The following is a 24620-nucleotide window of genomic DNA, read 5'->3' on the forward strand; positions in this document are numbered from 1 at the left end:
TTCTAAATGATAAGAGATTTGCATCCTCATATAGTTAACATTGGCTTCCTTTCCTAGCAGTGCCTAAAACAATGTGGCCTTGGAGGTGATGAAACACAACACCTGTATAGTGTCCAGATCTTCTGCCCAAGGGGAAAGGTCTGATCAGCCTTGTTCACCGCTGTCCCCCTCAACATCTGGCACAGGGCTGGGACAGAGGAAGCATCAAATAAATACCTGGTGCACTGACCTGAAGCAGAGCCTCTGCCCGACAAAGAGCCACGACTAGGACCACACGAAGGTTTATCACTCGAGCCAGAACTAGAAATCTGAAAGTGAGCTGGCTGCGTCAGGTCTTCTATTCTCTCAGCCTTTAATCCACTACAGCGATGCCATTGTTCAGTGTTTGCTGGTGTTGCTTTAAATTAGGAGCCCTGTCCTGACAGCTTGACAAACCAGCAGACACTTCTCTCATCCCTCAGCTCATCTCTGCTTGCTTTGGCGTTGGAACCCCGTTTTGCGTGTGTAAGTCAGTGGAAAGCTGTTGACCCAATTAAATAAAATTGAGCATCCAGCTTCTCCCCGCAGGCTCCTGCCTCCTGGCCTGCAGGCCTGAAGCGACTGCCCCAGGCCCTTCCACAGCTGGGCCACTCCCCTCTCCCTCATTATCCCTATTAATGACCTGATTAATAATTATCATTACTGGGTCTTCTGAGGAGGTCCACGTCTCTCAAGCACTTCACCCAAGCTGACTTTTCTGAAAGGAGTGCTGTTACCAGAGGCTTTGGCAAAGAAAATCTTTCATTTCATTCAAAAAAAAAAAAAAAAAAAAGAATCTGCACGGACACAGAGAACAGACTGGTGGTTGCCAAGGGGGAGGGGGTCGGGGGTAAGGATGGAGAGGGAGGCTGGGGTTAGCAGATGCAAACTATTATACACAGAATGGATAAACAACAAGGTCCTACTGTATAGCACAGGGAACTATATTCAGTATCCTGTGATAAACCACAATGGAAAAGAATATTTTTTAAAAAGAACGTGTATATATATATATATATATATGTATAATTGAATCATTCTGCTGTACAGCAGTAATTAACACAACACTGTAAATCAACCACATTCAATAAAAAATAAATTTTAAAAAAAGCAAAAACAAACAAAAACGACAACAAGAAAAAAAGATCCTGAGTGCTTTCTAAATTCCAGGCACCCTGTGGTGAACCCAGACAGGACGGTCACTGCCCCTACGCAGGTTCAGGTCCTGGTAGAGAAGACCCACCACCAACAGGTAATGAAGGTATGAGCAAGGGGATTTCAGCTAAAGAGGTGCTGGGAAGAAAGCAGAACTGGGCAACAGAACAGGGTGATGGGGGGGTGGCTGGGTGGAGTTGTGGGGGACTACTTTAGATGGGGGGGTCCTTCAGAGGCAGAATGGGGAAGCAGGCAGTCTCTAGACCTGGGATTGTTTCTGTTTCCTTATCTTTAAATAGGAAAAAAAAGGGGAAAACCACACGGTCCAGTGGTTAGGACCCAGCGCTTTCACTGCCGAGGGCCCAGGTTTGATCTCTGGTCGGGGAACAAAGATCCTGTAAGCCGTGTGGCGTGGCCCAAAAAAACAAAACAAAACCATAAATATGAAAAATACGGCCTTTGAGTCCTCTGCACACAGCTGACAGAAAAAAGAGTAGAGAATCCTGCCTCTTAAAAGCCTCAAACAGGAAGCAACAAATAACACTTCTACGCTCATTCCATGGGTGGGAACTAGCTGCATGGCTGCACAGCTGTCCACTAGAAACAAGCCTGCACCCTGGGAGAGGGAGCACAGGTTTTTGGTCAACAGCTAAATACTTCAGCTGAACTCTGTATCTGATGGCATAAATTACTGTGAACTAGGGTGCATGGCAAAAAAAAAAAAAAAAAAAAAGAAAGGAAAATAACAGTAACTAAATGATAGAGGCTGTTGTGAGGAATCCCCCAAGCAATTTTAGCCGTTGTCCCAAGGATATTACCTTTTTTTTTTTTTTTTTTTGGTCAAGCCATGCGGCATGCAGGATCTTAGTTTCCCGACCAGGGATCGAACCTGTGCCCCCTGAAGTGGAAGCGTGGAATCTTAACCACTAGACCGCCAGGGGAGTCCCCTAAGGATGTTACCTTTGAGCTAAGCCATTTTTGTTTTTTCTTTTTATTAACAGGACATGCAGTTAAGCTCAACTTGAGCTATTACCTCCAGATAGGAAGTCTGCAAAAGGGACTTTTGTGAAAACAAAAGCACTAAAAGGGAGATAAGTCACCATGATCCAAACACTTTTCTTTCCTTTCTTTCTCTTTTCCCTCTGCTGTAGCCACAAAACACGGAGAATCAGAGGGTCCCTCCAAACCAACTTCAATATCCAATGCTGGGGCTGCTCTGTCCTGGACTCTTCACAAATGTCAAAGTCACGAAAGATAAGAGAGACCTTTCCAGGTTGAAGAGATTACAGAGACACAACCACCGAAGGCAACATTAGACCAGAAAAAGGACGTTAGTGGGTCAACTGGTGAAACCCGAATAAGGCTGATAGATTAGACACGACAGCACTGGTGTCACTGATCTCCAGATGGAGGGAGCCATAATGCAGTTTGTAAGAGAAGGTCCTTCTTAGGAAATGCTCACTGAAGCACTGGGGACAAAAGGGCATCATGTCTGCAACTTACTCTCAAATGGTCCAGAGAAAAGTAATAACGTGTATATAAATTAAAAATGATTAAACAAATGTGGCAAAATGTTAACGACCGGAGAACCTGAGGGAAGGGTATGTGGGGAGTTCCTTGTGCTGTTCCTGCAAAGTTTCTGTATATCTGGAATTGTTTATAAATAAAAAGTTACAAAAGCATATATAGTTTAGAGACAAATCATTGGGCACTTCAACAAACATTTAAAACAGCAACTATTTCACAAGCAGTAAATTAAGCAGGGTTCACTCGACCATTTTAAGATGTATTTGAGCTGCACTCTCTTATCTGTAAAGATTCTACTAGAATGCGGTAAAATTTATTTGGCATTCTAACAGTTTGCGGGAATTGGGGACACTTCATTTACTGTCTGTGGAAGGCCAGACAGCACATCTCTGGAACCCACTTTTCATCTTTTGCCTCCACCCTGCCATCTGAGAATGACTCTGACGCTCTCTCCCTTCAAGTTTGCTCTGTCTTTATGGTTCTGCTTTTCTCAGCAAAAATTCAAGGACCGCTTCTCTCTCTGAAGAAGCTATTAAGGAAAAAAATGTGCTGAAATAAAGAAGATGGAGGCGTAACTGCCAGCCAGAGCGGCAGAGGGTGGCCATCACCTCTCCAAAACTTCATGCTTCTAAAAGGACAAACTAGGGACTTCCCTGGTGGTTCAGCGGCTGAGGCTCCACACTCCCAATGCAGGGGGCCTGGGTTCGATCCCTGGTCGGGGAACTAGATCCCACATGCATGCCACAACTAAAGATCCTATGTGCTGTAACTAAGACCCGGCACAGCCAAATAAATAAATATTAAAAATAAATAATCAATTAAAAGGACAAACGATGAAAAGTCTGCCCACAACTGACAGTCTTTAATTGGTTTATTAGTGTCCTGTGGCTGCTGTTACAAGTTACCACAAAATTGGTGGCTTAGAACAACAGAAATTTATTCTTTCACAGTTCTGGAGACCGGAAGTCCAAAATCAGTATCACTGGGCTGCAGTCAAGGAGCTGGTGGGGCTGAGCTCTCTCTGGAGACTTCAGGAGGGTGTGTTCCTTACTTCCCCCAGCTTCCACGGCTGCTCTGGCCGTCCTGGCTCATGGCTGCGTCACTCAAGCTCTGCCCCATCTTCACATCACCATCGCCTTCCCCACAACCCTGCTGTTGAGTCTCTTATAAAAACACTTGTCGTGGGATGTAGGGCCCACCCAGAAAATCTAGATAATCATTTAAAGACCCTTAACGTGATTAAATCTGGAAAGACCCTTGTTCCAAATAAGGTAACATTCACAGGTCCCTGGGTTTAGGACGGGGATATAAATTTGAGGGGAGGGGGATCAGATGACCCACTACATCTGGAAATCAATTTTTTATTCCTAAATGACACTAAGACAATTATATGTTGAAATGGTGATCACAGCGCTAAATACAGGCAGATCTTGTTTTACTGCATTTTGCTTTATTGCATTTTTTACAATAGCACTGGCGTCACTGACCTCCTGGAGTATCTATTGGTGCCTGTTTTCCAACAGCATTTGCTCATGTCATGTCTGTGTCACACTTTGGTAATCCTTGCAGTATTTCAAACTTTTTCATTATTATTATATTTGTTATAGTGATCTGTGATGTTACTATTGTAATTCTTTCGGGGCACCACAAACCATGCCCGTGAAAGACGGTGAGCTTGGGAGTTCCCGGGTGGCGCAGTGGTTAAGAATTCGCCTGCCAATGCAGGGGACATAGATTCAAGCCCCAGTCCGGGAAGATCCCACATGCTGTGGAGCAACTGAGCCCGTGTGCCACAACTACTGAGCCTGCGTGCCACAACTACCGAAGCCTGTACACCTAGAGCCCGTGCTCTGCAACAAGAGAAGCCGCCACAATGAGAAGCCCGCGCACCACAACGAAGAGTAGCCCCCGCTCGCCACACCAGAGAAAGCCCGCACGCAGCAACGAAGACCCAACACAGCCAAAAACAGATAAATAATAATAATTAAAAAAAAAGATGGTGAGCTTAACCAGTAAGTGTTGTGGGGTTTTGTTTGTTTGCTGGGGGTTTTTTTGGCCGCACCCCACGGCATGTGGGATTTTAGTTTCCCGACCAGGACTGACCCCATGCCCCCTGCAGCAGAAACGTGGAGACTTAACCACTGGACCACCAGGGAAGTCCCTGTTGTGTGTGTTCTGACTGCTCCACTGACCAGCTGTTCCCCATCTCTTTCCCTCTTCTCTAGTGTCCCTATTCTCTGAGACACAACAATATTAAAATTAGGCCAATTAATAACCCTACAACGACCTCTAAATGTTCAAGTGAAAGGAAGACTCACATGTCTCTCAGTTTAAATCAAAAGCTAGAAATGATTAAACTTAGTGAGCAAGGCATGTCGAAAGCCCCAACAGGCTGAAAGCTCGGCCTCTTGTGCCAAACAGCCAAGCTGTGAATGCAAAGGAAAAGTTCTTGGAGGAAATTAAAAGTGCTCCTCCAGCGAATACACGAATGATAAGAAAGCAAAACAGACTTAATGCTGATATACAGAAAGTTTTAGGGGGTCTGGTTAGAGGATCAAACCAGCCTCAACATTCCCTTAAGTCAAAACCTAATCCAGATCCAGGTCCTAACTCCCTTCAATTCTATGAAGGCTGAGTGAGATGAGGAAGCTGCAGAAGAAAAGTCTGAAACGAGCAGAGGTTGGTTCATGAGGTTTAAGGAAAGAAGCCGTGTCCATAACATCAAAGTGCAAGGTGAGGCAGCAAGTGCTGATGTAGAAGCTGCAGCAAGTTATGGAAAAGATCTAACTAAGATAATTCACGGAGGTGGCTACGCTAAACCACAGATTTTCAATGTAGACAAAACAACCTTCTATTGGAAGACGATGCCATCCAGGACTTTCATAGCTGGAGAGAAGTCAATGCCTGGCTTCAAAGCCTCAAAGGACAGGCTGATTTTCTTGTTTGGGGCTACTGCAACGTTAAGTTGAAGCCAATACTCACTTACATTCCGAAAATCCTGGGCCCTTAAGAATTATGCTAAATCTACCCTGCTTATACCCTCTAAATGGAACAACAAAGCCTGGATGACAGCACATCTGTTTACAACATGGTTTACTGAACACGTTAAGCCCACTGGTAAGACCTATTGCTCAGAAAAAAAGATTCCTTTCAAAATATGACCACTCGTTGACAAGGCACGTGGTCGCCCAACATCTCTGACGGAGATGTACAAAGTGAATGTTGTTTTTAAGCCTGCTAACACAACATTCTGCAGCCCGTGGATCAAGGAGTCATTTTGACTTCAAGTCTTATTATTTAAGAAATACATTTTGTTAAGACCATATAGCTGCCATAGATAGGAATTCCTCTGATGGATCTGGGCAAAGTCAACTGAAAACCTCTGCAAAGGATTCACCATTCTAGCTGCCATGAAGAACATTCATGATTCATGGGAGGAGGTCAAAATAGCAACATTAACAGGAGTTTGAAAGAAGTTGATTCCATCCCTCATGGATGACCTTGAGGGGTTCAAGACTTCAGTGGAGGAAGTCCCTGCAGATGTGGTGGAAACAGCAAGAGAACTAGAATCAGACGTGAAGCCTGAAGATGGGACTGAATTGCTGCATCTCCTGATAAAACTAGAACAGAACAGAGGTCACTTCTTATGGATGAGCAAAAAAGTTGTTTCTTAAGATGGAATCTGCTCCTGGTGAAGATGCTATAAAGTGTGTTGAAATGACAACAAAGGATTTAGAATATTACAAAAACTTGGTTGATAAAGCAGCAGCAGGGTTTGAGAGGATTGACTCCAATTTTGAAAGAAGTTCTCCACTGGGTCAAATGCTATCAAGCAGCACTGCAGGCCGCAGAGAAATCATTTGTGAAAGGAAGAGTCAATCTATGCGGCAAACTTCAGTTGTCCTATTTTAAGAAATTGCCACAGCAGCCCCGACCTCCAGCATTCACCACCCTGATCAGTCAGCAGCCATCAAACACCAAGGCCAGACCCTCCACCAGCCAAAAGATTATGACTCGCTAACGGCTAGAGGAGCATCTCTGTGGTGCACCTCACTCTCCAGAGCTCCCCGCAAGATCAGGCTGAGGCGAGACTTCTCAAACCCACCTGTCTAGTCCTCCTCTTGCCCTTGACTGCTGCCCTCACTCAAGGACCAGATGCACAAGAATGCCCATCTCTAGATCTCCTTTTAGGGAAGCAGACTTCAACACTCCCTGTGATGGATGTTGGGAAATTCTAAGAAAAATGCTGGTCACGCAGGTCTTCTTGTTCCCCAGACTTTTCTGGTTCTTAACATCTTAAATAAAGGTCAGTGGGAGTCTAGAGCAGTGGAACTCTGAACCCTGAACACGAAGTAGAGTCTCTCAATGGCAATGAATGTGGAAGACCCCTGAAACCCTCTGGGAGGAGATCACAGGAGATGTGTGAGAATCTAAATTACAGGACAGATGAACAAATTTCCAAGAGCAGGCAACATCTGGTCCAGGAATTCTACTTTTAGGAGTTTCTCCTTCTGATTACCTTGTACACACACAGAACTATGATATGTACAAGGGTATCCACAACAGCACTACGACATAACAAAAGATGGGAAATAACCTAAATGCCTGTTGAGAGGGGACTGATTAAATAAATTATGGTACATCTATTCTCTGGAACACAACGCAGCTGTTAAGGAAAATGAGGAGAATGAGAATACACTGAACACATACGGAATTATCCCCAAGATGGAAAGAAGATGGACAAACACACAAACACACACACACACATCGAAACATAAAATAACTCCTGAAGGATATACAAGAAACCAGTATCACTGGTAGCCTCCAGAAAGGGAAAGCAAGAATTGGAGGACTTTTTGAAATTTTAAAATCTTGATCATGTGAATGTTATCTGTTCAAAAATACCAAATACAATTTTAACAATTGTACAACCACAATTACGGTTTGCATCAGGATTTTATTTTTTAGAGTGGCTCTGGGAAGTGACCCTGGAGGACAGTGGGACTACTGGGCGGTAGAGGCTGTTCTAACATGTCTAGTAGCTGCACAGAAGGTACTTAAACTCCCCACACGGTTTCCTCATCTGTAAAGTGGAAGTACTGACACCTCTGAGGGATGTTGTAATGACGAGTGAGTTCTTGCATTTAAAGCATTCAGCATAATGCCAAGAGCAAGAACTCAGCCAACAGATTTACTCCACAGGAATTCAATGACATGTGACCACAGCCCAGATAAAAACTTGTATAACTGTTATTGTAAAAATGGCCACTGTACCTCCTGTCTCCTGCACGGCCGTTGCCCCATGTTTTCTTGCTAAGGAGCAGCCGTGAGACCACCGGATTTGATGCAGGAGGCCCGGGCTTCTGTGGGTGTGTGAGATGTCTACGGCTGCATAACAAATTATCCCAAGTTGGTAGCTTAAAACAGTACTCACTTATCATCTCACAGTTCCCACCAGTCAGGAGCCCTGGCAAGAGACTTCTGCTCAAGGCTGCAGTGTAGGTGGTGGCCAGACTGGGGTTTCATCTGAGGCTTGGGGTCCTCACCCAAGCTCATATGCTACTGCAGCTACAGGAATGAGGTCCCTGTTTTCTGGCTGGCTGTCAGCAGAGGGTTGTTCTCAGCTTCTAGACAGAACCCACAGATGCTCGCCACGTGCTCCTCTGCCAGGCCGTCTCCCAGCAAGGCAGTTTACTCCTAGGGCCAGCCGGAGCATCTCTCCTTTGGGAAGAAACCAGTACAGCAGGTCCCCTATGTACGAACCTTCAAGTTGCGAACTTTCAAAGATGCGAACGTGTGTTCGCAAGTCCAATCACATAAGTTAGTTCACATGTCTGGCGTACACGTGCGTGCATCCTCTACAAGCGGTTGTGCTTTTGTGTACTTTACTATACAGTACTGTATAGAGTACAGTAGTACAGTATCTTTAATTCAAGCCCAGGATACCCACAGAGATTCACAATGCAGGAAATGGCAAGGGGATTTTCTTTATTTGAGGAGGCACTGTTAGTTTTTGAAGCACAGGACCTGAACATAGAATGGTACATAAAGGTTGCAGCAGCCATTCAAAATGCAATCCAGTGCTACCGTGTCATCCATGACGAGAAAAAAGGAGCTACTAGCAGTGATAGCTACTACTATCACTGGATCATTTTTCAAGAGGGTAGATAGAATTGAATCCAGCAAGGAACCAGAACCTGTGCCATCAATGTCAGGTGTGAGTGAAACTGCAGCTTGCCCTCCTCCTATTGGTGACAATCCCTCAGCTCTACCATCTCCCACCTCCTCTCCCTCCTCCAGTCAGTAACTCTTCTTGCCTGTTCACCTGATGCCAGCCCCTGTATACCAGCTCTTGTACTGTACTACTGTACTTTTCAAGGTACTGGACTGTAAGATTAAAAATGTTTTCTTTATTTTTTGTGTTTGTTTTTTATGTATTATTTGTGTGAAAAGTATTATAAACCTATTACATTATAGTACTATATAGCCGACTGTGTTAGTTGGGTACCTAGGCTAACTTTGTTGGACTTACGAACAAACTGGACTTACGAACGCATTCTTGGAACGGAATTCGTTCATATGTGGGGGACTTAACTGTACCTCTTTTGAGGGCTGTCACCTGATTAGATCAGGCCTACCTGGAGATAATGTCCTTTTGATCAACTCAGAATCATGTGATTTAGAACCTTAATTACATCTGCAGCATCCCTTCACCTTGGCATATGACATAACCATGGGAATGACATCCCATCATCTTTGCTATTTCTTACTGGTTAGAACAAGTCACAGGTCCTGCCCACACTCAAGAGGATGGAATTACATAAGGTTGTGACTCATTGGGGGTCCCCCTAGGGTGTGTCTGCCACAGTGGGCTAGCCTGGGAGCCTGTCTGCCATACACAGACAGACAGACAGACAGCACACCATTGGGGGAAGGGTTGGGCCTTGGCCACACCTAGGCTCAAATGCTGGCTCCAGAATTTAATGGAATTTTTGAAACTCGGGCAAGTTACAAACCCTCTCAGCCTTCATTCAACCAACAGAAAGGGAAAATAAATAACAGTCATTAAGGGTTAAACAAAGGGAAACTGCATGTAAAATTGCCTGACATAATAAAGCAGACACCCGAACCTTAGTTCTCCTCTCAGGAGGAACTGAGGACTTAAACACAAAGATGATACTAATGGTTTCCTCTTAAGCCTTCCAGCAGCCCAGAGAGTAACATGTGAAACGCTTTATAAAATACGACGCCCACTGTCTGGCCTATACCCCAGTGAGGGGTTTTCCCCACTCTGGCTGAGTTCATCTCTGGCAAAAGGTGAAACTGTCATTAGTACCTGCTGTCACATCTCAGAGCACCTCCTTTTAGCTCTGCTACCGTCTGCCCACCAATGAGGAGACAAATGGATAAGTTATGGTCCAACCAACTACCATGTGTAGTTATCACAGCATCCTTTTCAAATAAGGTTTAATCACATGGAAAAATTCTCATGGCATATTGATAATAAAAAAAATAACCCCAAATTGTCCTTTTATGAGCTCAAGATTTGGACTCAAACTGCTTCGCTATTTATGGCTTTGTGACTTTGGGCAAGTTACCTAATTTCTCTGTTTCCTCATCTGTAAGGTGCAGATAATGATCGGACCTACCTATCATGAGGATTAAATGAGGTCACACATGTAAAACACCTAGCCCAGTGGCTGTCACCTAACAGGAACTCAATGTGTGATAGATGCTATTACAATTAGTTAAGTATCACTTTCATCATTTGAGAGGAAAAGTTTAAAAAAGACTTCTTTATAAACAATATTAGCATTGTTGCCACCTCCTTAGGGGAATAAAGAAAACCTAAGAGGAAGAAGTGAGTAAAGACATATGGAGGGTCATGCTATATTTACTCGCTCCCTCTGCCTTCCAGAAGGTCCAATTTACTCTGTACCCGAAAGCCTTTAATTTCTCCCCCCTCCTTCTCATTCCCTTCTGAATTCCCTTCACTTTCTCCATCTCTAAAAAATGAAAATGACACCCTCTTTACTCTTAAATTTCACAGCAACCCCTTCCGTGAGTAATGTGTGGCAATCATTTTATAGACAATTTCTCTTTATCAATCAATCTATCCTTCTATTTATGTAAAGTAAAAGGCTGTTCAAGGGAAAGGAAGAGCCTTGTCACTGCCGCTGCGAAGTAAAACACAAACCAGGTGAAAGGCTTTCTCAGCAAGACGCTGAGAAGCTTCACGGTGCTGATTTCCGCCAGGGAGCAGGACAGGGCTGCGCTGGGGAGAGGCCCTGTTCTCCTTGCCAGCCCTCATCTCTCAGGAAGACCCGGGGCTGGAGGACCAGCCGCCAGCACCAGGCCCTGAGCCAGGCCACGGATGCCAGGAGTTGCTAAGGACCCCAGAGAGGAATGCCCGGGAGTGAGCAGTGGGCAAAGGAACTGCTGAGCCAAACTGGTGACAAAGAAGGAGAGCATCTGGCAGGCGGCGGGTCAGAGGGAGGCTCCCAGGCAGCAGGCCTGGGGCAGCACCTCGGGCAGATGGCAGGGGGAGGAAACAGATGGACAGCCAGGGGCCCGGGCAGGAAGCGCCAGCACTGAGAGTGGGGGATGAGGGATGGGAGGAAGGGAGCAGAGAGAAGGCCTTCCCTGGTACAGAACTGAAATCAATGCACTGACCCACACAGGGAGGCCTCGCAATGTCCTGGAGGGTCTCCAGGACGCACTGTAATACCAGAAACCCTGTGCAACTCTGTCCAGACTCATGCGGGACCACGCACCAGCCCCATCCCCACCCTGGTCCCCCAGCCTCATGGACCCTCAGCTGCTGTTTGCATCAGGACCATCTTCTCTGGCCAGTGGTTCCCAATCGGGGGTGGAGGGGACAGGCAGTTATTTGGGGTGCCCTGGAGGGGAATTCTTGCCAGCAGTTAGGAAATCCACATACTCTGCAGCCTGAATAAATAATGCCTCATACCCGCGTGGTACTATCATCCTTCCGGTGTACGTGGCTATTGTCATAGCTTAAATACAAGTGCCTTTAAAAGTGTTTGATGATGGGCTTCCCTGGTGGCGCAGTGGTTGAGAGTCCGCCTGCCGATGCAGGGGACACGGGTTCGTGCCCCGGTCTGGGAAGATCCCACATGCCGTGGAGCGGCTGGGCCCGTGAGCCATGGCCGCTGAGCCTGCGAGTCTGGAGCCTGTGCTCCGCAATGGGAGAGGCCACAACAGTGAGAGGCCCGCGTACCACAAAAAAAAAAAAGTGTTTGATGAAAAGAAAGGCTGCAGTAGACGTTATACAGTTCTCATTTCATACTGGACATACAGAAGATGATTTCTCCAAGACCCCTTGCTTTTGGAAAGGACATGCGGCTGCTTCTGACCAATGGTATCACCTTTGAGCCAAAGAATAAAAGAGAACCTGTAAGATCCTTATGTGCTTATTATCTTCTTTGATTTCAGCTGAAGAAGGCATGTGTCATAGAAGGTGTCCCAAAGTCACAGTGGTGACTCCATCAGCCTTGCACCATGTGACTTGTGAAAAAGATATATTTTCACACCAGCAACCAATGACTGATATAAACTCTGAAGAAATAAATCTTTTCTTATTAACCTCTAAAAAAATAAAATAAAAGCATTACAAAATTTCCCAGTCCACCCACGTCACTGCTCCTTTTCCAAACCATCAGACACCAAAAATACTACTATGACGTAAAATGTTACTACTATCACATTTGGCTATAAAGGGACAACCACTGATTTCTAGATGTTAACAAGTCTAGACAGTTGTTTAATGCCAGCATGCCCAGCAGGGCAAGAGGCGCTCCATTCCTCTCTCTGTGAAAGGTGAGGGCCATTTATCCCTGGGAAGTATTTACGGCTTTGCACACCAAAACTTCTCTACAGGGGAGTTCATCACTGTCTTGTTCGTGAATGGGCAGAACTGGAAGCTTCTTGAGCCACAAAAAGGGGGAGGGGGCCGGTCACACAGATTAAGGGACATTTGTGACTGGCTATAAAAACGCTACTGAAAACCTAATTGCAAACAAATCTTAAGTGACACGAGAAATCATTCATCACATATTAAGCAAAAAAAGCATTTTACAAACTGTAGAGTATCACCCTTCTTTTGTAAAACCAGAACAAAACCAACAACCACAAATTATCTCTCTCCTATGAAATAGTAGAAAATCTTACTTTAAATATCAATCTTGGGGGAGAGGGAGTGGGAGACTCTAGTTTCTTCCCTGTGCTTCTCAAAGTTTCTACAATGAACAAGCATTACTTCTGTTATTGGGAATAAAGCCCATAACTTATGTCTTATCATTTTTATTTGTTTGACCATTGATGGACAGCAGTTTCTTGTTCTTGGATCGGGATTGGGTTGGGGTCAAAGACTCTAGACAGTGAGGTTCTTTGCTGCCCTTAACTCTGCAGCTTCCAGGAAACAGGGCATGGGGGTGCAGGCTGCATTTGGAAACCAAATGATCTGAAACAGAACACGGAGGGGTGGGCCATTCTGGGCTATGCTAGCTCATTCTCCACTCACAGGTCTATTCACGGTTATATCGGAGGCTGCGATCCCCCAAAGTCTAACTCCATTTGGAATCCCGGCTGTGAATGTCCAAGGGAAGACCATACTTGCTCCGACCTCCTAGAAAGTCTTTAGGATGCTCTCTCTGGCCAGAAAACTCAGGCACTCTCCCCCGACTCACACACCCACTTAGGTTCCTTCAATCGTATTTCTGACAATTCACCTCTTTAGAATCGCAAATAAGTACTTGCAGTGCCTTCGTTCTATACTGAAATGAACAAGATGCATCCTGAATATGAGCCTAATCCCTGTGACAACCAAACAAAGCTTCCACAAAGTTCCAAAATGACCCCTAGGGGGCTGTACAGCCCCAGGTTGAGAACCATCACTTCAATGGTGGGTTGATATCGACATGATTACTTCTGGGATAGTCTCAGAATAAGGACCATATCCTCAGCACTATCTGGCAGACCCTAGATGGTCTAGTCTTGGAATACTTCTCCAGACTCACCCACATCACTCCCAGCCTTGCTCCTTCCCTCCAACCATTATCACTACTCCTTCCTCCAGCCTCAGAGCCATTGTCTGTGCTCTTCCTGCTTTTGGTAACACTGTTCCCTCATCCTTCAAATATCCTTTCCTCAGAGAAGCCCATCCTTACCTCCCAGACAGGGCAGACCCCCTAGTTAATTCTCTATGACACTGAGGACCTCTCTTTCATAGCTTTTGTCCCAGTTTATAATTTTATATTTAAAATCATTTGATTAATACTTTCCCTGTTACAGTATAAAGAGAACAGGAGCTGACCTGTCTGGTTTACTCTGCTTTCCACACTGCCCTAGCATATAGTAGGTGCTCAATATTTACTAAGTAAAGGAACCTTCTTGGAATTCCCCGGTGGTCCAGTGGTTAGGACTCCATGCTCTCACTGCAAGGGCCTGGATTCAATACCTGGTCGAGGAACTAAGATCCCACAAGCCCCGTGGTGCAGCCAAAAAATAAAAATAAAATAAAGGAACCTCCTGGAAGGTTAAATTTCCATCTTTACTGCTTATGAAACTACACACTGATTCTCCTTCCCTATTATGGTTCTGCAAATGTCCCAGTCACTGCCGAAAGAATCTATCTTGTTAACGGCTGTATTCCACACGCCTCGCTTGCACAGAGGTAAGAAGAGAGCAGATGCTCAAGAAGTGAGAGAAGCCTCTTTCTACGTGTCAGGGTGGGAAGGGGAAGAACTGCCCAATACTGGCCCATGTCTCGCCCTACCTCCTTCCTTTCCACCACCCCAGCATCACCCAGCTCTGACTTACGCACACTGAATAAGGAGAGGCCAACGGGGCACGTCCAGCCCGACACACCCACATTTATCTCTCAAGATTCAACTCAAATGTCACCTTTGTCTTCCCTCCATCCTTCCTCCCTTATGTGGGCAACCACAGAGCTTTCATCTCCCCAACCAGGGAGTTTGGGGACTTGTGTGTCTCCTCAGAACCAAAGATTCCTTGAGGGCAAGGGCTTTGTCAAATCCATCTGTTTCTGCAGAAATGGAGATGAACACGGCACTCACAAATGTCTGCTGAACAAACAAACTGACGAGGAGTGCTGGTGGAGCCCTGAGCAAGGCCCTCTGGATCCCTGCAGCTCAGGCCCCTCAGGGATCCAGGTGATGCCAGGAGACCCGGCTCCAGCTTACACTCTGTGAAGTTCCAGATGGACATTCCTTCCTCGAGTAGTGGACTTGGGGAGACTCCCAGAAAAGAGGAGAAGGAGGAGGATGGGGAAGAGATGGACAAGGGGCCCACGCAGAGAGTCCTAAGTGGTCTCGCTGTTGTAATATGACCATCCAGCAAGGGCAACTTCATTCCCAGGGGCTCTGCTCAAACCAGCCTGCAGCCACACGGCAGTCCCCAGGGAAGGAAGATGTGAGAGTCTCTGGGCACAGAGAAGCAATCCTCCAAGTCTTTGTTCTCTTTGGAACAAGCGGCCCATCAGTGTCACCTGCAACTTGGCACAAGAGCCTGATATAAGAGGCTAGCTTAGGAGCTTAGAGTGAAACGGAGGTTTCTCTTCTCCATAATCTTTGTCCATTAAACTCATGGACCGAAACGGAGGATCTGACCGTGATTTTTCTCCACCAAACTCATCATTCAGCTCCTGATAACATTTTCCAATGCTCAGTTAAGGCCTGACCCACTCCCACCCATTTTTTTTTTAAGGATGGGGAGGTAGGCTGGTCCCCTCTATTTGGCTGATCAGATCTCTTAGCCTGAACCCCAAAAATGCCTTGCTCAAAACCAACACAGCTCAGCATGATTTTTTTTGTTAGAAACTAAAATGCCTCTACTTCCTAATTTTTAGTCCATCTAGAAGCTCTTCTTTGAGAAAAGGGAACTAAGTCCCTCTTTCCTTCAGGTCTGGCCCAAGCAGGAAACCAGAGCCCCCTCTACACACACTCAGCACCCAGAGTAACAGAGCTGTGGATGCCTGGGTAGCCCTCACCCCGTGTCCAGGCCTGGGGCTGGCCCACCTTGGTAGGCCCTGCCTCTGGATCTGTGACCTTGCGTCTAACCCACATTCCTTCCTTCAACCCCCCTTTCAAAACTACCACTTCCCCCTCACCATTCTGGCTGCAAACATGACAAGGAGTGGAGTCACAAAGAGCCCAGCCCAGTTTCAAAACTTACCGAACAAACGGGAAAGGTGTTTAAAATTTTAAAATTGTAAGGAAGAAAAACATGGGAAGGCAGAGAAGAGTGGGGAACAGGAGAACAGGCCGGGCAAGGTCTGCGCTGCTGGAGGTCCCTGCAGCGCCGGTGGCACTCGGCGCCCAGGCCTTCGTCCTGCCCGCTCCACAGTGACCCCCATTCCGGCGACTCCCGCTCTCCCCAGATAAGTACCGGCTCCCCAAAAGGCCTTCCCCATTGACCGCTGCCGTCCAACGGCCCCGAGAACCGGCCCGCCCTTGGAACTTGAGGGGCAGGGCCGGGGACGGCTGCCCTAAGGGTCCCAGGGCTTTCTACCCCCGTGAACGCCTGGCCTTCGGACCCCGCGCTCGGGCGAGGGTGAGCCCCGAGCAGGAAGCCCTGCGGCGCGGGGTCCGGGGAAAGAGGCGGCGGGAGAAGGTCGGCTTCCGCGGCCCGAGCGCCGCCGCCCGGCCGCTCTCCACCCCCGGCCCGGGTCCGAAGCGGCGCTGCCCGAGAAGAGGAAGGAAGACACACAGAAACTTTGGCCGTGGTTTCGGTCACCAGCTCGCAGGCTCCGCAGAGTGGCTGGAAAAACTTGGGACCTCCGAGCGGGGGCGGCGCGAACAGGCCTGCCGGGTGCGCCGAGTTCCAGCGCGGCGGCTGCACGCGCAACTCGCCCGAGGAAGCCCCCTCCAACTTGACTTGGGCGGCGAGACCCCCGCCCGGGGAGCGATGCTCCCGCCGCGGGAGCGGCCCCTCCGCGGCCACCCCGTGTGGCTCGCGCCCGGGCCTCTCTTACCATCTGCGCCACTTTCAGCAGCGCTGCGTGGGTGCGGGGGTAGACGGGGTCCAGCAGCCCCTCCGAAGAGCTCGCGCCCAGCGGCCCCGCGCCGGCCCCGGCTCCCGGGGCGCTGCCGCTGCTGCACGTGGTGCGGACGAGCCCGGGCCCGTGCGACATCGCGCGGCCCTCGCCGGCCGGCAGCCTGCAGCTGCCGAGGCCGAAGGCCAGAAGCGGAGAGGCTGGGTGGGGCCTCGGGGGCGTGGCGCAGGGGCGGGGTCCTGGGGTGGGGCGGGGCCCGCGCCCCCTGCCCGCGCTGAGGACGCCCACCCAGCCTCCGCCGGACGCGCGGAGCAGGGCCTGGCCCGCGTTCTCCGGAAAGGTGGCGGCAGCCCCCGCCCTCTGGGAGGCGCGAAAGTTGGGCTGGAGGGAGGAGGGAAACGGACGCCCTGGGCCGTGGCCTTTCCGAGATGGGCGAGGCCAGGGCACAGCTGGGTCTCAGCCTCCTGGGATCTGGTTTGGGTGCGGCTGCGGGTATGTGCTAAGGGTACTTGATTGAAGTATAACTTACATACACTGAAATGCCCAAACCTTCCGTGTTCAGCTCCGTTAATTGTTCTGTATGTGTATGTACACCTGTGTAACCACCGCCCATAGCAACAAATACCGGGCCGATACCCCCAAAAAAGTTCCCTCGTGCTCCTTCCCTCTTTCTGTCACTATAGATTCGTTCTGCCTCTTCTCAGACTTGATGTACTTGAAAAAATACAGAATATTCTCATTTGTGTCTGGCTTCTTTCACTCAACAAGATGCATCGAGATTAATCCCAATAAAGCTGTGGTGAACATTCTGGTGAGATTTTTTGGTGGACAGCTCTCATTTTCCCGGGAAAATACTTAATGAGTGGGTTTGCTGGGTCACAAGGTGAACATAGGTTTACTTCTAGTAGAAGCTGTCAAACAGAGATGCTACATTGCACTCCTTCCGGGTTACTTTTAAAATGAGCAGGCAGGACTACAGAAATGAAATGTTATCAGTGTTCTCTCTGAGCAGCGTGTCCCTGTGGCCAAACTTGATATATCTCCAAATGTTTCAAAATAACACAAAAAATCTACCTCATGACATCATTGGATGCCACTGCTGTCCTGTCATCAGAAGACTGTCAATGTGGCAAAGTCTTGATAATTCTAGAATGTGGAGATAATCATGCAATCTCTGTTTTGACAAGTCTCCCAGGTGATTCTGATGACCACTCAAGTTGAGCACCATCATTGCCAAAGTTGAGGCATTTCAGGAATCGTAATGCCAGGTTCTCTACTTGTGTGTACATTTGAAAGTTTTCATGACCAAAAAAAATTGCCTCTAATATCTGTTTTCTGTTTAGATAATAGTCACGGTGCCTTCCATTTCGTTCTCTATAAAACAAAGATAATTGCATCTCGGGGCTCCTGTGACAATGTGATAGCCGTGCAGGCGCTCTGTGACAGCTCCAGATGCATGTCGTTTTCCATACAGATTTACATCTTCACTTTTGTACTTTTCCAAGGCTTCGGAACCCATCATGGAGATGACAGGGGGTCTTTGTTGAAGTGAAGGCTTCAGGAAAGCAGAAAAACCCAGCAGTGGATAATTTCCCCTCCTTCCAGGGGCCTTCATCCAATTCTCCAGCAATCTTCTAAATCAGTGATTTTCAATGTATGGTCCCCAGCCCAGCAGCACCAGCATCACCCCGGAACTGGTGAGAAATGCAAATTCTTAGCCCCACCCCCCCATCCGCCCCAGACCTGCTGAATCAGAACCTCTGGGGGTGAGGCTCAGCAATCTGTGTTTTGGCAAGGTCGGCCCTCCACCTCCCACGTGATTCAGATGCATGACGGAGTTTGAGAACCACTGGCATTTCCGGAGTCCACTGGAGCTGAGACTTGGCTGGGTTTCTCGGACTGCCGTTGGCCCACGTGCCACCCAGCTTAGATCGGAAATAATCACTGCTGGTGGCCACTCTGTGTTAATCATTTTATCATGATCACTTAAGAGCCCGAGCGAGAGGCTTGGCAGCACAAGAGCTGTGTGCTGGCCCGGAGTGCAAGAAGAGGTTCCACAGACCAGACCTGCGGCCAAGTACACGGAGGTGTCTACACAGGGTGATGACTTCTTGGCGGGAAGGGCTGTCCCCTGGGGAGGAAGGGCTTTGGTGGGTGCAGGGCTGGGTGCACTCAAAAGAGGGGGGAAAAAAAAAAAAGAGTGAGGGGGCCCACCCACCTTTGCCATCTTGTCTTGCCACCTCTCCAGCCACATCTAGCAGCTTCCACTCCTTTGGACCCCATGCTCAAGCCTGAATGAACGTCACGCCCTCTGCTATATCACGCTTCTGAGTGTTTGTCTGAACTCCCTTCTCCACTCACTGACGGCTAGTTAACAGCTCTTTATCCTTCAGTGTGTGTGGTTGAGGTGGCCCCTCCTCCTCCAGGAAGCCTTCCCTGACTTCCCACCACTTCCCAGTAAGGGTAAGGTGACCCTGGTGGGCTCCCATCATTTGATTAGGAAGTTGCATGGTGATACTGTCAAGTCATCTTTGGAAAATACCACCTGCCATGACTCCTATGAGGATTAGATAAATTAAGGCCTGGAAAGTCCTCAGCACAGTGCCTGGCATATAGCAAGTCCTCAACAGTGTGCAGGCTCTTCTGGGCCTTTATCCTGACATCCATGGCACCAATCACAATGCCTGGAACACAACGGTGCATCTTTATTACTTTTCAATTTGATAGTGGAAGAACCATTTATTTATGCTTAATTGCCAAGAAGCCCAAGAATAATCGTGACTATCAGGTGTGACTAACAGGTCACATCAATTTCACTGGTCTATTAAATTAAAACTAAGTCTGAACATGAATGCTCACTTTGCATTATTTGTTGTGCATAAGGAATAATCTTCTACTTGAAAATGGGGGGGAAACCTATCTGGAGATTCAAGAAAAGAGTAGCGTGGAAAGAGCACTGGATTCAGAGTTAGAAGACCTGGCTGGGAATCCAGGTGCCTCGGAGCAGGAATCTCCAGATCTGCAAAGCAGGGGGCGGCGCTGCTTACTCACAGGGCTGCTGTGAGGAGTGAATGAGATTACACGTGTTCAGGCATTTGGTACACGTTAGTGGACCCTGAAATAGGCTGGGATGGAGGACGGCTGTGTCTGGCAGGTTGGGGCACTGGCAGACGGGCAAACAGCATTCTGAGCCACGACCTAGCAAAAACCAAGCAAGCAAACAAAGCAAAAACCTCTGGGCTGCCCTTGGTTCAGACCTGCCCTTTTTGTTAATAAACCTTGACCAGCTTACACGCCTTGTACCATGTCCCTCCGATACCCCCAAGAAACGTCTGTAAACAACTGAGGGACACGAAACATTGCTAACGCTTGCTGCCCCGCTCAGGATGTTTGTACTTGGTTCCTGCCTACACTTGAGAATTTGGCGCTGACTCACACAGGTGGTCCCCGAATTACCACCACCCCCCCCCCCCGCCCAATGTGTCTCTGGAAAGCCCACCCTATATGGTGGATGTCACGTTGCAGACTGATGTCTGGCAGTGGTTGATGAGAGCATGGTGACACTGGATGGATCAGCAGCGGAGCTGACCTTGGACAATTTTCTCTCATTTTCTGATAATTTCCTGTGTGTTGCCGTGACTCCTTAAGTAGACTGTAGGCTCCCTGTAGACCATCTGCTTTGTGAATGCTCTCCACTGGCTGTGACTTGCTATGCTTTGCAAGAGTGGGGCAATGGAGGACCCCTAACTCCTTTAGCAGTGGGACAATCTGCATAAAGGTCCTGGTTTTATTTGCTTGACCTTTGGAATGAGGAGATGGGACTTTGGTTGCTGGTCTGCCCACAAGTGAAGTTATCTGGACCTCAGTGTTCTTATTTGTGAAATGCGCTGATAGCGCTCATTTTTGAGGTTCAAACAGAAATGAATCTGAAAATGTTAAGAAAGGTAACAAAGCAACATACAAATGTAAGGAATAATTAGCTTTTTGTGCTAACGTTTTCTATCAGCATCAGTATTCCTATGAAGTTATCAGGACAGGGGAGGGAAGGAAGGGGAGAGGGAGAAGAGGAGAGGAGGCTCTTTTTCCTTCTTTATCCATGAAATCTTTCATAAATGAAATAAATGATGACCAAAGATGACTACACTTCCCTTCAAAAGGAGACCAAGGAATGGGCATAGTCCTCTGAATGGTTTTTATGCAATGGCTCTGGTCACCTGCCCACCTTTATAAGAGAACTTGAAGATGTTATTTTTTCCACAAATAATAAGGATCCTTTTTCTGTTTTTGACCTGCTGAAACCACTGCCTTCTCTTGTCTTTTAAAAATATTTATTTCCTGATGATGAAGGTATTTCCTGCTCACTGTAGAAAATTGGGGGAAATTCAGAAAAAACAAAGAAAACTGAAATCACCCCATGATCCCACCACCTTTTACAGTTTGGTTTGTTCTGCCTTTTGTAAACTGCAAGTTATACCACAAACATTTCCTGTTAAAAGTTACAAAGGGTTTTTAGTGGCAGCATTGATTTTTTGTGTGTGTACAACTTATTTTCCTCCATTATATATTTTTAGGAAGACAGCAATTTAACAACTGCTCTTCGTTTTAATAACCAATCTAGCAACCACAGTTCAAGCACAGCTTGAAAAATGTGTTAAAAATACAAAGTTAAATCATTAATGATGGTGACTCTGAATAAACTTGGGTTGTAGTGCATTCATTTCTAAAGTCTCATTCAATGGATTTAATTAATTATTGAATCATTCTCCTACTGTTAGGGTTTTAGGCTAATTTAGTTCTTTTTCCCCCGTATTATACATAAGACCAGGATTAGCATCTTTGTGCATGAATCAGGAGTAAGGAGCTTCTCTTACTCCTAAGAGAAACATCCCCAAGTTCAAGGGAATGGATAATTTTTAAGGCTCTTCATATGTATAGTGAAATAGATTTCTGGAAATGTACCACTTCATCCGTACAGCCTATGTAGTTTTCACCTGGTTCCTTTCCTCACAGTACAGATGTTCTCTATCCACTACGCTGGAGGAGCTGGAAGCTCAATGATGTCATCATTAAGAAGTTTCTTTCCCCCTCCATCCCTCTTCCAGTCACCTTCATCCCGCGACTGGCTTCTCCTTGTGGTCGCAAGATATTTGCCAACAACTTCCTGCCTACGCATTTCCTCAGAACTCCTTTCCCAGAACTCCCCAGCAAGCCTGGTCACGTGCCCCTGCCTGAACCAGTCGCTGTGGCTGAGGTGGGACTGGCTTAGGCCATCCCTAGAGCACAGTGGAGCTGGCTTTCCCCGAAGTTGCTGGGGTGTAAGTGGGTGGTATGGATGTGCAATAAAAACTAGGGTAGTCGGATAACAAGAGGCGGGGAGAAGGGATGCTAAGGCAGCAACAAGGTCGGCTACATCCTGGATGAGTTATTCCGAATATGCTAGAAAAAAGTCTGCCATTGACACAAGTTTTCTCAAAACACACCTTCCAAATGGAATGTCTCTTCAACTTTCTTGCCACTCACCTTCCTAAGTTTCTGAAAAATTATCACCTCTAGATTGCCAAGCACTTTCCCCCTAACCTGATCCTCTTTTATATACACCGAACACCTAAGTTTACTTATAACAACACATATTCTAATCTTCCCCATTATCCTAGGTCATCAGCACTGGAACAGTTACCTCACCTTCCTTTACAGCTGTCTGCTTACAGCTGGCAGCAAGAACATAGCCAGAACATTTATGTAAGGCCAAGTTAGGAAACACTTCTCAGGTTGCCCTTTTTCAGCGTAAGTGCGCACACGTCTGCCCCAGGCTTATATGGGCTTTCCTCGGAAATACGGCAGGTCTGGTCCCAGACCATCACGATAAGGCGAGTCACAAAAATCTTTTGGTTTCCCGGTGCATATAAAAGTTCTGTTTAGGGCTTCCCTGGTGGCGCAGTGGTTGAGAGTCCGCCTGCCGATGCAGGGGACACGGGTTCGTACCCCGGTCCGGGAAGATCCCACGTGCCGTGGAGCGGCTGGGCTCGTGAGCCATGGCCGCTGAGCCTGCGCGTCCGGAGCCTGTGCTCCGCAACAGGAGAGGCCACAACAGTGAGAGGCCCGCGTACCGCAAAAAATAAAAATCCTAACCATCACCTGAGCCTTCAGTGAGTCCTAATCTTTTTGCTGGTGGAGGGTCTTGCCTGGATGTTGATGCTGCTGATCAGGCGGTTGCTGAAGGCCAGGGCGTCTGTGGCAGTCTCTTAAAATAGGACAACAGTGAAGTCTGCTTCATCAATTGACTCTGCCTTTCACAAATGACTTCTCTGCAGCCTGCAGTGCTGTTTGATAGCATCTGACCCACAGATCTTTCCAAACTGGAGTCAGTCCTCTCAAACCCTGCCACTGTTTTATCAACTAACAGTCTGAACCCTCGGTTGTCATTTCAACAAGCTTCACAGCATCTTCACCAGGAGCAGACTCCATCTCAAGAAACCACTGTCTTTGCTCATCCATAAGAAGCAAACTCTCTTCTGTTCAAGTTTTACCAGGAGATGCAGCAATTCAGTCCCATCTTCAGGCTCCATATTTAATTCTAGTTCTCTTGCTGTTTCCACCACATCTGCAGTGACTTCCTCCACTAAAGTCTGAGGGCTGGAATCAACTTCTTGCAAACTCCTGTCAATGTTGATATTTTTTACCTCTTCTCATAAATCAAGAATGTACTTAATGGTATCTACAACAGTCAATCCTTCCAGAAGATTTTCAATTGACTTTGCCCAGATCCGTCAGAGTAGTCACTATCTATGGCAGTCAAAGTCTTATGAAAAATGTTATTTCTTAAATAATAAGCTGAAATGACTCCTTTATCCATGGGCTGCAGAATGGATGTCGTGTTAGCAGGCATGACAACAACATTATCTTATTGTACATCTCCATCAGCGCTCTTGGGTGATCTGGTGCCTTGTCAGTGAGCAGTAATATTTGGAAAGGAATCTTATTCTGGGCAGTAGGTCTCAACAGTGGGCTTAAAATAGTCAGTAAACCATGTTGTCAACAGATGTGCTGCCATCCAGGCTTCGTTGTTCCACTTACAGAGCACAGGCAGGGTGGACTTAGCCTAACCCTTAAGGTCCCTAGGATTTTCAGAATGGTAAATGAGCACTAGATTCAACTTAAAATCACCAGCTGCATTAGCCCCTAACAACAGAGTCAGCCTGTCCCTTGAAGCTTTGAAGCCAGGCACTGACTTCTCCTCTCTAGCTATGGAAGTCCTAGATGGCATCTTCTTCCAGAAGCCTGTTTTGTCTACACTGAAAATCTATCGTTTAGTGTAGCCACCTTCATGAATTATCTGATCTTCTGCACAACTTGCGGAAGCTTCTACATCAGCACTTGCTGCTTCACCTTGCACTTTCATGTTGAGACGGCTTTTTTCTTTAAACCTCATGAACCAACCTCTGCTAGCTTTAAACTTCTCTTCTGCACCTTCCTCATCTCCCTTAGCCATCACAGAATTGAGATTTAGGACCTGGCTCTAGGTTAGGCTTTTGTTTTTTTGGCTTAAGGGAATGTTGAAGCTGGTTTGATCTTCTTTTCATCCAGACCCCTAAAACTTTCTACATATCAGCAGTGAGTCTGTTTTGCTTTCTTATCATTCATGTATTCGCTGGAGGAGCACTTTTAATTTCCTCCAAGAACTTTTCCTTTGCATTCACAGCTTGGCTGTTTGGCACAAGAGGCTGAGCTTTGAGCCTGTCTGGGCTTTTGACATGCCTTCTTCACTAAGTTTAATCATTTCTAGCTTTTGATTTAAACTGAGAGACATGTGAGTCTTCCTTTCACTTGAACACTTCGAGGTCATTATAGGGTTATTAATTGGCCTAATTTCAACATTGTTATGTCT

General features: G+C 47.0%; 1 protein-coding gene across 1 annotated transcript in view; it reads right to left on the bottom strand.

Moving 5' to 3' along the window:
- The window catches only part of CMTM7 (CKLF like MARVEL transmembrane domain containing 7), a 42127-nt gene extending 25129 nt beyond the window's left edge, over positions 1 to 16998 (bottom strand). The window contains exon 1 of the mRNA XM_082847151.1: positions 16715 to 16998. Within this exon, the coding sequence (XP_082703277.1) occupies positions 16715 to 16873 (159 nt within the window). The 5' untranslated portion in view covers positions 16874 to 16998. The remainder of the gene's footprint in view (positions 1 to 16714) is intronic.
- Positions 16999 to 24620: the final 7622 nt, after the last annotated feature.

Source organism: Leucopleurus acutus (assembly GCF_964270905.1).
Source record: "Leucopleurus acutus genome assembly, chromosome: 10".
Taxonomy (NCBI): Eukaryota; Metazoa; Chordata; class Mammalia; order Artiodactyla; family Delphinidae; genus Leucopleurus; species Leucopleurus acutus.